The sequence below is a fragment of the Scyliorhinus torazame genome, chromosome 6 (assembly GCF_047496885.1).
Source record: "Scyliorhinus torazame isolate Kashiwa2021f chromosome 6, sScyTor2.1, whole genome shotgun sequence".
Classification (NCBI taxonomy): Eukaryota; Metazoa; Chordata; class Chondrichthyes; order Carcharhiniformes; family Scyliorhinidae; genus Scyliorhinus; species Scyliorhinus torazame.
In genome coordinates, this window is record NC_092712.1 from 25,357,925 (window position 1) to 25,371,383 (window position 13,459).

Below are 13,459 nucleotides of genomic sequence, written 5' to 3' on the forward strand. Positions count from 1 at the left end.
TGATTAGTTAATATCAATGCAATGACATCGCAGGGTATGATTAGTTAATATCAGTGCAATGACATCGCAGGGTATGATTAGTTAATATCAGTGCAATGACATCGCATGGTATGATTAGTTAATATCAGTGCAATGACATCGCAGGGTATGATTAGTTAATATCAGTGCAATGACAACGCAGGGTATGATTAGTTAATATCAGTGCAATGATATCGCAGGGTATGATTAGTTAATATCAGTGCAATGATATCGCATGGTATGATTAGTTAATATCAGTGCAATGATATCGCAGGGTATGATTAGTTACTATCAGTGCAATGATATCGCAGGGTATGATTAGTTAATATCAGTGCAATGACATCGCAGGGTATGATTAGTTAATAACAGTGCAATGATATCGCAGGGTATTGATTAGTTAATATCAGTGCAATGATATCGCAGGGTATGGTTAGTTAATATCAGTGCAATGATATCGCAGGGTATGATTAGCTAATATCAGTGCAATGATATCGCAGGGTATGATTAGTTAATATCAGTGCAATGATATCGCAGGGTATGATTAGTTAATATCAGTGCAATGACATCGCAGGGTATGATTAGTTAATATCAGTGCAATGATATCGCAGGGTATGATTAGTTCATTTCAGTGCAATGATATCGCAGGGTATGATTAGTTAATATCAGTGCAATGATATCGCAGGGTATGGTTAGTTAATATCAGTGCAGTGATATCGCAGGGTATGATTAGTTAATTTCAGTGCAATGATATCGCAGGGTATGATTAGTTAATATCAGTGCAATGATATCGCAGGGTATGATTAGTTAATATCAGTGCAATGACATCGCAGGGTATGATTAGTTAATATCAGTGCAATGACATCGCAGGGTATGATTAGTTAATATCAGTGCAATGACATCGCAGGGTATGATTAATTAATATCAGTGCGATGATATCGCAGGGTATGATTAGTTAATATCAGTGCAATGACATCGCAGGGTATGATTAGTTAATATCAGTGCAATGATATCGCAGGGTATGATTAGTTAATATCAATGCAATGACATCGCAGGGTATGATTAGTTAATATCAGTGCAATGACATCGCAGGGTATGATTAGTTAATATCAGTGCAATGACATCGCATGGTATGATTAGTTAATATCAGTGCAATGACATTGCAGGGTATGATTAGTTAATATCAGTGCAATGACAACGCAGGGTATGATTAGTTAATATCAGTGCAATGATATCGCAGGGTATGATTAGTTAATATCAGTGCAATGATATCGCATGGTATGATTAGTTAATATCAGTGCAATGATATCGCAGGGTATGATTAGTTACTATCAGTGCAATGATATCGCAGGGTATGATTAGTTAATATCAGTGCAATGACATCGCAGGGTATGATTAGTTAATAACAGTGCAATGATATCGCAGGGTATGATTAGTTAATATCAGTGCAATGATATCGCAGGGTATGGTTAGTTAATATCAGTGCAATGATATCGCAGGGTATGATTAGCTAATATCAGTGCAATGATATCGCAGGGTATGATTAGTTAATATCAGTGCAATGATATCGCAGGGTATGATTAGTTAATATCAGTGCAATGATATCGCAGGGTATGATTAGTTAATATCAGTGCAATGACATCGCAAGGTATGATTAGTTAATATCAGTGTAATGACATTGCAGGGTATGATTAGTTAATATCAGTGCAATGATATCGCAGGGTATGATTAGTTAATATCAGTGTAATGACATTGCAGGATATGATTAGTTAATATCAGTGTAATGACAACGCAGGGTATGGATTAGTTAATATCAGTGCAATGATATCGCAGGGTATGATTAGTTAATATCAGTGCAATGATATCGCAGGGTATGATTAGTCAATATCCGTGTAATGACATCGCAGGGTATGATTAGTCAATATCAGTGCAATGATATCGCAGGGTATGATTAGTTAATATCAGTGTAATGATATGTTCTGTCTGTCTGTACTAGACACGGGTTTGTAGACTGTAAGAAGGTGATGAACCTGAGGAAGGAGCTGACACAAGGCGGCTACTGTGCGGGATTTACCAATGAGGAGAAAGGTCAGTGCGAAGGGCCCTGCGGTCCTGCGGGTGTCACTGGTGTTGGACACTTGCCTTTTTTCTTCTTTACTCTTTTATGGCATCGGGCCATCGCTGGCAGGGCCAGCATTTAAACTGAGTGTCAGAGGGCAGTTAGAAGTCAACCTAGCATTCCCCATTATCGGGGGACCTTTGACCCCGGAGTGGTTGGCGCCACCTTTCACGCCGGCGTGGGGACATAACCCCATTATTGGAGAATCCCGCCCCCAAAGTCTGGCAGCACCTGAGGAGGGAGAAACCGAATTAACAGGCGGGACCGCCGGTGGGAAATTACGGTCCCTCGCCGGGTCCCAGGTTTCCCGGCGATGCGGGGCCCAGTCGACGGGAAATCCCGCCCAATGTTTCCAGTCCGTGTGACTCTTTTCTTCAGAACTGAAGAGAGGTAGAAATAGTTGGAGAGGCGGGCGGAGGAGGAAGTGGGGCCGAATGGAAGGACAAGGATAATGTGGTAATCCCGTCGGAGAGAGGAGCAGGACTTCTTCGAGGAATTAAACACTGCAAAATACCGCGGATGCTGCAAATCTGAAATAAAAACAGAAAATGCTGGATAAACTCAGCAGGTCAGGACAGAGGAACAGAATTGACGTTTTGAGTCCAGGTGTTGCTGTGGAGTCACATGTAGTCCAGACCGGGTAAGAACGGCAGATTTCCTCCCCTAAAGGATATTAATAATAATCTTTATTGTCACAAGTAGGCTTACTCTAACACTGCAATGAAGTCACTGTGAAAATCCCCTAGTCGCCACATTCCGGCGCCTGTTCGGGGGACACGGAGGGAGAATTCAGAATGTCCAAATCACCTAACAGCACGTCTTTCGCGACTTGTGGGAGGAAACCGGAGCACCCGGAGGAAACCCACGCACACACGGGAAGGACGTGCAGACTCCGCACAGACAGTGACCCAAGCCGGGAATCGAACCTGGGACCCTGGAGCTGTGAAGCAGCAGTGCTAACCACTGTGCTACCGTGCTGCCCCAAACCAGTGAATTCGTGAACCAGATGGTTTTTTACAGCAGTTGTTTCACATTTCAGCATTTCTGAGACTAGCTTTATAATTCTGGATTTTCTGAATTGAATTCAAATTTCCACCAGGTGCTGTGATGGGATTTGAAGCCGCGGCCCAAGAGCATTAATTAGCCTGGGAGCCTCTGGGTTACTAACCCGGCGATACCACGTCACTGCTTGCCTGTCTAGCTTTGCTGAAAACGAAGGAAACGTGTTCATGGATAGATTGTCATAGAATTTACAGTGCAGAAGGAGGCCATTTGGCCCATCGAGTCTGCACCGGCTCTTGGAAAGAGCACCCTACCCAAGGTCAACACCTCCACCCTATCCCCCATAACCCAGTAACCCCATTCAACACTAAGGGCAATTTTGGACACTTAAGGCCAATCCACCTAACCTGCACAACTTTGGACTGTGGGAGGAAACCGGAGCACCCGGAGGAAACCCACGCACACACAGGGAGGACGTGCAGACTCCGCACAGACAGCGACCCAAGCCGGAATCGAACCTGGGATCCTGGAGCTGTGAAGCAATTGTGCTATCCACAATGCTACTGTGCTGCCCCTTTCACAACCTCAATGTCCCCATGTGATTTACATCAAATGTACTGGGGGCCGCTTTGGCTCAGTGGGCTGGACGGCTGGTTCGTGATGCAGGGCGAGGCCAGCAGCGTGGGTTCAATTCCTGTACCTCAACCCTCAGGTTAAACCACCATCAGTCAGCTCTCCCCCTCAAAGGGGAAAGCAGCCTATGGTCACCTGGGAATGTGGTGACTTTATTTTACTGTAGGAAGCAAATTTATCTACAACAAGGTCCCAGAAATGGCAATGTGATGATGCCCAGGTAAGGTTTTCAATAATGTTGGTTGGGGGATAAATATTGAGCAGGACACCAGGGCGAAATCCCTTGTTGTTGTTCTCCAAGTAGAACCAGGGGATATCTTCCACCCACCTGAGAGGGTAAACGGGGCCTCGCTTTCATGTATCATCTGAAAAACAGCACCTCTGACGGTGCAGCACTCTCTCACTTTGGCACCGAAATGTCTACCTGGGAGCTTTGTGCTCGCCACATTTCTGGAGGGGGATTTGAACCCACCACCTTCGGATCCCAGAGGAGAGCGACACTGTTTGCCTCAGCATCCTTCGCCTTAATGAGGTGCAATAACTGCAAGCCTCCGCTGCCACCACGAATGATCAACCAAGAACGGAATGCGATACTCGTGTGGTGGAATAGCCGGTTCCACTCCGTCTGTGCCCGTGCGTGAAGTTCGGGTGAGACTAGAGGTGGACGGGAGATACTCCAGCGAGGAGTCAACATTGTCAGGGGCAGGGAATGAGGAGCGAGTGAATCGGGACTGAACAGTAATGAGGACTTTACCTTTCCAGATCCGGAGGAATTCCTGACCGTCATCATGCAGCACGTGCTGGGACTCGAGCCATTACTCAAACTGAAGTGAGCACCTGACTGGAGACATAACCTGTCCCTCGCTCCACCCCCTCCCGATCCCCACCCTCCTGTGACAATCACTCCTGATCCCCCACACTCTCCCCTCACCCCCCTCACTCCTGATCCCCCTCACTCTCTCCTCATCCTCCTCACTCCTGATTCCCCTCACTCTCTCCTCGCCCCCCTCACTCCTGATCTCCCTCACTCTCCCCTCACCCTCCTCACTCCTGATCCCCCTCACTCTCCCCTCACCCCCCTCACTCCTGAGCTCCCTCACTCCTGATCGCCCTCACTCCTGATCTCCCTCACTCTTCCCTCATCCCCCTCACTCCTGAGCTCCCTCACTCTCCCCTCATCCCCCTCACTCCTGAGCTCACTCACTCTCCCCTCATCCTCCTCACTCCTGATTCCCCTCACTCTCCCCTCATCCCCCTCACTCCTGAGCTCCCTCACTCTCCCCTCATCCCCCTCACTCCTGAGCTCACTCACTCTCCCCTCATCCTCCTCACTCCTGATTCCCCTCACTCTCCCCTCACCCCCCTCACTCCTGACCTCCCTCACTCTCCCCTCATTCCCCCTCACTCCTGATCTCTCTCACTCTCCCCTCATCCCCCTCACTCCTGATCTCCCTCACTCTCCCCTCATTCCCCCTCACTCCTGATCTCTCTCACTCTCCCCTCATCCCCTCCACTCCTGATCTCCCTCACTCTCCCCTCATCCCCCTCACTCCTGATCGCCCTCACTCTCCCCTCATCCCCCTCACTCCTGAGCTCCCTCACTCTCCCCTCATCCCCCTCACTCCTGATCTCCCTTACTCTCCCCTCATCCCCTTCACTCCTGAGCTCCCTCACTCTCCCCTCATCCCCCTCACTCCTGAGCTCACTCACTCACCCCTCATCCTCCTCACTCCTGATTCCCCTCACTCTCCCCTCACTCCTGATCCCCCTCACTCCTGATCCCCCTCACTCCTGATCCCCCTCACTCCTGATCCCCCTCACTCCTGATCCCCCTCACTCCTGATCTCCCTCACTCTCCCCTCATCCCCTTCACTCCTGATCTCCCTCACTCCCCTCATCCCCCTCACTCCTGATCTCCCTCACTCTCCCCTCAACCCCTCACTCCTGATCTCCCTCACTCTCCACTCATCCCCCTCACTCCTGACCCCCCCTCACTCCTGACCCCCCTCACTCCTGATCCCCATCACTCTCCCCTCATCCCCCCCTCACTCCTGATCCCCCTCACTCTCCCCTCATCCCCCCCTCACTCCTGATCTCCCTCACTCTCCCCTCATCCCCCCCCACTCCTGATCTCCCTCACTCTCCCCTCGTCCCCCTCACTCCTGAGCTCACTCACTCTCCCCTCATCCCCCTCACTCCTGAGCTCACTCACTCTCCCTCATCCCCCTCACTCCTGATCCCCCTCACTCTCCCCTCATCCCCCTCACTCCTGAGCTTGCACACTCTCTCCTCGGCCCCCTCACTCCTGATCCCCCTCACTCTCCCCTCATCCCCCTCACTCCTGAGGTTGCACACTCTCTCCTCGGCCCCCCTCACTCCTGAGCTCACTCACTCTCCCCTCATCCCGTCACTTCTGATCTCCCTCACTCTCCCCTCATCCTCCTCACTCCTGATCGCCCTCACTCTCCCCTCATTCCCCCTCACTGCTGATCTCCCTCACTCTCTCCTCATCCCCCCCACTCCTGATCTCCCTCACTCTCCCCTCATTCCCCCCCACTCCTGATCTCCCTCACTCTCTCCTCATCCCGTCACTCCTGATCTCCCTCACTCTCACCTCATCCCCCTCACTCCTGATCTCCCTCACTCTCCCCTCATCCCCCTCACTCCTGATCTCCCTCACTCTCCCCTCATTCCCCCTCAATCCTGATCTCCCTCACTCTCCCCTTGGCCCCCTCACTCCTGATCTCCCTCACTCTCCCCTCATCCCCCTCACTCCTGATCTCCCTCACTCTCCCCTCATCCCCCTCACTCCTGATCTCCCTCACTCTCTCCTCATCCCCCTCACTCCTGATCTCCCTCACTCTCCCCTCATTCCCCCTCACTCCTGATCTCCCTCACTGTCCCCTCATCCCCTCCCACTCCTGATCTCCCTCACTCTCCCCTCATTCCCCCTCACTGCTGATCTCCCTCACTCTCTCCTCATCCCCCCCACTCCTGATCTCCCTCACTCTCCCCTCATTCCCCCCCACTCCTGATCTCCCTCACTCTCTCCTCATCCCGTCACTCCTGATCTCCCTCACTCTCCCCTCATCCCCCTCACTCCTGATCTCCCTCACTCTCCCCTCAACCTCCTCACTGCTGATCTCCCTCACTCTCCCCTCATCCCCCCTCACTCCTGATCTCCCTCACTCTCCCCTCATCCCCCCTCACTCCTGATCTCCCTCACTCTCCCCTCATTCCCCCTCACTCCTGATCTCCCTCACTCTCCCCTTGGCCCCCTCACTCCTGATCTCCCTCACTCTCCCCTCATCCCCCTCACTCCTGATCTCCCTCACTCTCCCCTCATCCCCCTCACTCCTGAGCTCCCTCACTCTCTCCTCGCCCCCCTCACTCCTGATCTCCCTCACTCTCTCCTCGCCCCCCTCACTCCTGATCTCCCTCACTCTCCCCTCATCCCCCTCACTCCTGAGCTCCCTCACTCTCTCCTCGCCCCCCTCACTCCTGATCTCCCTCAGTCTCCCCTCATCCCCCTCACTCCTGAGCTCACTCACTCTCCCCTCATCCTCCTCACTCCTGATCTACCTCACTCTCCCCTCATCCCCCTCACTCCAGAGCTCACTCACTCTCCCCTCGGCCCCCTCACTCCTGATCCCCCTCACTCTCCCCTCATCCCCCTCACTCCTGAGCTTGCACACTCTCCCCTCGGCCCCCTCACTCCTGAACTCACACACCCTCCCCTCGTCCCCCTCACTCCTGATCTCCCTCACTCTCTACTCATCCCCCTCACTCCTGATCTCCCTCACTCTCCCCTCGGCCCCCTCACTCCTGAGCTCACCCACTCTCCCCTTGGCCCCCTCACTCCTAAGCGCTCACAATCTCCCCTCGGCCCCCTCACTCCTGAGCTCACGCACTCTCTCCTCATCCCCCTCACTCCTGATCTCCATCACTCTCCCCTCGGCCCCCTCTCTCCTGAGCGCTCACAATCTCCCCTCGGCCCCCTCACTCCTGAGCTCACACACTCACCCCTCGGCCCCCTCACTCCTGAGCGCTCACAACCTCCCCTCGGCCCCCTCACTCCTGAGCTCACACACTCTCCCCTCGGCCCCCTCACTCCTGATCTCCCTCACTCTCCCCTCGGCCCCCTCACGCCTGAGCTCACACACTCTCCCCTCGGCCCCCTCACTCCTGAGCTCACACACTTTCTCCTCATCCCCTCACTTCTGATCTCCCTCACTCTCCCCTCAACCCGTCACTTCTGATTCTTCTCACTCTCCCCTCGGCCCCCTCACTCCTGAGCGCTCACAATCTCCCCTCGGCCCCCTCACTCCTGAGCTCACACACTCACCCCTCGGCCCCCTCACTCCTGATCTCCCTCACTCTCCCCTCGGCCCCCTCACGCCTGAGCTCACACACTTTCTCCTCATCCCCTCACTTCTGATCTCCCTCACTCTCCCCTCAACCCGTCACTTCTGATTCTTCTCACTCTCCCCTCGGCCCCCTCACTCCTGAGCTCACACACTCTCTCCTCATCCCGTCACTCCTGATCTCCCTCACTCTCCCCTCATCCTCCTCACTCCTGATCTCCCTCACTCTCCCCTCATTCCCCCTCACTCCTGATCTCCCTCACTCTCCCCTCATCCCCCTCACTCCTGATCTCCCTCACTCTCCCCTCATTCCCCCCCACTCCTGATCTCCCTCACTCTCCCCTCATTCCCCCTCACTCCTGATCTCCCTCACTCTCCCCTCATTCCCCCTCACTCCTGATCTCCCTCACTCTCCCCTCATTCCCCCTCACTCCTGATCTCCCTCACTCTCCCCTCATCCCCCTCACTCCTGATCTCCCTCACTCTCCCCTCATTCCCCCCCACTCCTGATCTCCCTCACTCTCTCCTCATCCCGTCACTCCTGAGCTCCCTCACTCTCTCCTCATTCCCCTCACTCCTGATCTCCCTCACTCTCCCCTCATTCCCCTCACTCCTGATCTCCCTCACTCTCCCCTCAGCCCCCTCACTCCTGATCTCCCTCACTCTCCCCTCATCCCCCTCACTCCTGATCTCCCTCACTCTCCCCTCATCCCCTCACTCCTGATCTCCCTCACTCTCCCCTCATCCCCCTCACTCCTGATCGCCCTCACTCTCCCCTCATCCCCCTCACTCCTGATCTCCCTCACTCTCCCCTCATCCCCCTCACTCCTGATCTCCCTCACTCTCCCCTCATCCCCCTCACTCCTGATTGCCCTCACTCTCCCCTCATCCCCCTCACTCCTGATCTCCCTCACTCTCCCCTCATCCCCCTCACTCCTGAGCTCCCTCACTCTCCCCTCATCCCCCTCACTCCTGATCTCCCTCACTCTCCCCTCATTCCCCCTCACTCCTGATCTCCCTCACTCTCCCCTCATCCCCTCACTCCTGATCTCCCTCACTCTCCCCTCATCCCCCTCACTCCTGATCTCCCTCACTCTCCCCTCATCCCCCTCACTCCTGATCTCCCTCACTCTCCCCTCATTCCCCCACACTCCTGATCTCCCTCACTCTCCCCTCATTCCCCCTCACTCCTGATCTCCCTCACTCTCCCCTCATCCCCCTCACTCCTGATCTCCCTCACTCTCCCCTCATCCCCCCCACTCCTGATCTCCCTCACTCTCTCCTCATCCCCCCCACTCCTGATCTCCCTCACTCTCCCCTCATCCCCCTCACTCCTGATCTCCCTCACTCTCCCCTCATTCCCCCCCACTCCTGATCTCCCTCACTCTCTCCTCATCCCGTCACTCCTGATCTCCCTCACTCTCCCCTCATCCCCCTCACTCCTGATCTCCCTCACTCTCCCCTCATCCCCCTCACTCCTGATCTCCCTCACTCTCCCCTCATTCCCCCCCACTCCTGATCTCCCTCACTCTCCCCTCAGCCCCCTCACTCCTGATCTCCCTCACTCTCTCCTCATCCCGTCACTCCTGAGCTCCCTCACTCTCTCCTCATTCCCCTCACTCCTGATCTCCCTCACTCTCCCCTCATCCCCCTCACTCCTGATCTCCCTCACTCTCCCCTCATCCCCCTCACTCCTGATCTCCCTCACTCTCCCCTCATTCCCCCTCACTCCTGAGCTCCCTCACTCTCTCCTCATTCCCCTCACTCCTGATCTCCCTCACTCTCCCCTCATCCCCCTCACTCCTGATCTCCCTCACTCTCCCCTCATTCCCCCTCACTCCTGATCTCCCTCACTCTCTCCTCATCCTGTCACTCCTGATCTCGCTCACTCTCCCCTCGGCCCCCTCACTCCTGATCTCCCTCACTCTCCCCTCATCCCCCTCACTCCTGATCTCCCTCACTCTCCCCTCATCCCCCCCACTCCTGATCTCCCTCACTCTCCCCTCATTCCCCCTCACTCCTGATCTCCCTCACTCTCCCCTCATTCCTCCTCACTCCTGATCTCCCTCACTCTCTCCTCATCCCGTCACTCCTGATCTCGCTCACTCTCCCCTCGGCCCCCTCACTCCTGATCTCCCTCACTCCCCCCTCATCCCCCTCACTCCTGATCTCCCTCACTCTCCCCTCAGCCCCCTCACTCCTGATCTCCCTCACTCTCCCCTCATCCCCCTCACTCCTGATCTCCCTCACTCTCTCCTCATCCCGTCACTCCTGATCTCCCTCACTCTCCCCTCATCCCCCCTCACTCCTGATCTCCCTCACTCTCCCCTCAACCTCCTCACTCCTGATCTCCCTCACTCTCCCCTCATCCCCCCTCACTCCTGATCTCCCTCACTCTCCCCTCATTCCCCCTCACTCCTGATCTCCCTCACTCTCCCCTCATCCCCCCCCACACCTGATCTCCCTCACTCTCTCCTCATCCCGTCACTCCTGATCTCCCTCACTCTCCCCTCATTCCCCCTCACTCCTGATCTCCCTCACTCTCCCCTCATTCCTCCTCACTCCTGATCTCCCTTACTCTCCCCTCAGCCCCCTCACTCCTGATCTCCCTCACTCTCCCCTCATCCCCCTCACTCCTGATCTCCCTCACTCTCCCCTCATCCCCCTCACTCCTGAGCTCCCTCACTCCTGAGCTCCCTCACTCCTGAGCTCCCTCACTCCTGAGCTCCCTCACTCCTGAGCTCCCTCACTCCTGAGCTCCCTCACTCCTGATCCCCCTCACTCCTGATCTCCCTCACTCCCCCCTCATCCCCCTCACTCCTGAGCTCCCTCACTCTCTCCTCGCCCCCCTCACTCCTGATCTCCCTCACTCTCCCCTCATCCCCCTCACTCCTGAGCTCACTCACTCTCCCCTCATCCTCCTCACTCCTGATCTACCTCACTCTCCCCTCATCCCCCTCACTCCAGAGCTCACTCACTCTCCCCTCGGCCCCCTCACTCCTGATCCCCCTCACTCTCCCCTCATCCTCCTCACTCCTGAGCTTGCACACTCTCCCCTCGGCCCCCTCACTCCTGATCTCCCTCACTCTCCCCTCATCCCCCTCACTCCTGATCTCCCTCACTCTCCCCTCATCCCCCCCACTCCTGATCTCCCTCACTCTCCCCTCATTCCCCCTCACTCCTGATCTCCCTCACTCTCTCCTCATCCCGTCACTCCTGATCTCCCTCACTCTCCCCTCATTCCCCCTCACTCCTGATCTCCCTCACTCTCCCCTCATTCCTCCTCACTCCTGATCTCCCTCACTCTCTCCTCATCCCGTCACTCCTGATCTCGCTCACTCTCCCCTCATCCCCCTCACTCCTGAGCTCACTCACTCACCCCTCATCCTCCTCACTCCTGATTCCCCTCACTCTCCCCTCACCCCCCTCACTCCTGATCCCCCTCACTCCTGATCCCCCTCACTCCTGATCCCCCTCACTCCTGATCCCCCTCACTCCTGATCCCCCTCACTCCTGATCCCCCTCACTCCTGATCCCCCTCACTCCTGATCTCCCTCACTCTCCCCTCATCCCCCTCACTCCTGATCTCCCTCACTCCCCTCATCCCCCTCACTCCTGATCTCCCTCACTCTCCCCTCAACCCCTCACTCCTGATCTCCCTCACTCTCCCCTCATCCCCCTCACTCCTGATCTCCCTCACTCTCCCCTCATCCCCCCCACTCCTGATCTCCCTCACTCTCTCCTCATCCCCCCCACTCCTGATCTCCCTCACTCTCCCCTCATCCCCCTCACTCCTGATCTCCCTCACTCTCCCCTCATTTCCCCCCCACTCCTGATCTCCCTCACTCTCTCCTCATCCCGTCACTCCTGATCTCCCTCACTCTCCCCTCATCCCCCTCACTCCTGATCTCCCTCACTCTCCCCTCATCCCCCTCACTCCTGATCTCCCTCACTCTCCCCTCATTCCCCCCCACTCCTGATCTCCCTCACTCTCCCCTCAGCCCCCTCACTCCTGATCTCCCTCACTCTCTCCTCATCCCGTCACTCCTGAGCTCCCTCACTCTCTCCTCATTCCCCTCACTCCTGATCTCCCTCACTCTCCCCTCATCCCCCTCACTCCTGATCTCCCTCACTCTCCCCTCATCCCCCTCACTCCTGATCTCCCTCACTCTCCCCTCATTCCCCCTCACTCCTGAGCTCCCTCACTCTCTCCTCATTCCCCTCACTCCTGATCTCCCTCACTCTCCCCTCATCCCCCTCACTCCTGATCTCCCTCACTCTCCCCTCATTCCCCCTCACTCCTGATCTCCCTCACTCTCTCCTCATCCTGTCACTCCTGATCTCGCTCACTCTCCCCTCGGCCCCCTCACTCCTGATCTCCCTCACTCTCCCCTCATCCCCCTCACTCCTGATCTCCCTCACTCTCCCCTCATCCCCCCCACTCCTGATCTCCCTCACTCTCCCCTCATTCCCCCTCACTCCTGATCTCCCTCACTCTCCCCTCATTCCTCCTCACTCCTGATCTCCCTCACTCTCTCCTCATCCCGTCACTCCTGATCTCGCTCACTCTCCCCTCGGCCCCCTCACTCCTGATCTCCCTCACTCCCCCCTCATCCCCCTCACTCCTGATCTCCCTCACTCTCCCCTCAGCCCCCTCACTCCTGATCTCCCTCACTCTCCCCTCATCCCCCTCACTTCTGATCTCCCTCACTCTCTCCTCATCCCGTCACTCCTGATCTCCCTCACTCTCCCCTCATCCCCCCTCACTCCTGATCTCCCTCACTCTCCCCTCAACCTCCTCACTCCTGATCTCCCTCACTCTCCCCTCATCCCCCCTCACTCCTGATCTCCCTCACTCTCCCCTCATTCCCCCTCACTCCTGATCTCCCTCACTCTCCCCTCATCCCCCCCACACCTGATCTCCCTCACTCTCTCCTCATCCCGTCACTCCTGATCTCCCTCACTCTCCCCTCATTCCCCCTCACTCCTGATCTCCCTCACTCTCCCCTCATTCCTCCTCACTCCTGATCTCCCTTACTCTCCCCTCAGCCCCCTCACTCCTGATCTCCCTCACTCTCCCCTCATCCCCCTCACTCCTGATCTCCCTCACTCTCCCCTCATCCCCCTCACTCCTGAGCTCCCTCACTCCTGAGCTCCCTCACTCCTGAGCTCCCTCACTCCTGAGCTCCCTCACTCCTGAGCTCCCTCACTCCTGAGCTCCCTCACTCCTGATCCCCCTCACTCCTGATCTCCCTCACTCCCCCCTCATCCCCCTCACTCCTGAGCTCCCTCACTCTCTCCTCGCCCCCCTCACTCCTGATCTCCC

At 55.8% G+C, this 13,459-nt stretch overlaps 1 protein-coding gene across 1 annotated transcript in view; it reads left to right on the top strand.

Annotated features, from left to right (window-relative positions):
- cyldl (cylindromatosis (turban tumor syndrome), like) overlaps nucleotides 1-13,459 on the top strand; it is a 144,744-nt gene that overhangs the window by 32,177 nt on the left and 99,108 nt on the right. Inside the window, 2 exon segments of the mRNA XM_072508049.1 lie at nucleotides 1,934-2,103; nucleotides 4,532-4,598. Coding sequence (XP_072364150.1) covers nucleotides 1,934-2,103; nucleotides 4,532-4,598 — 237 coding nt within the window.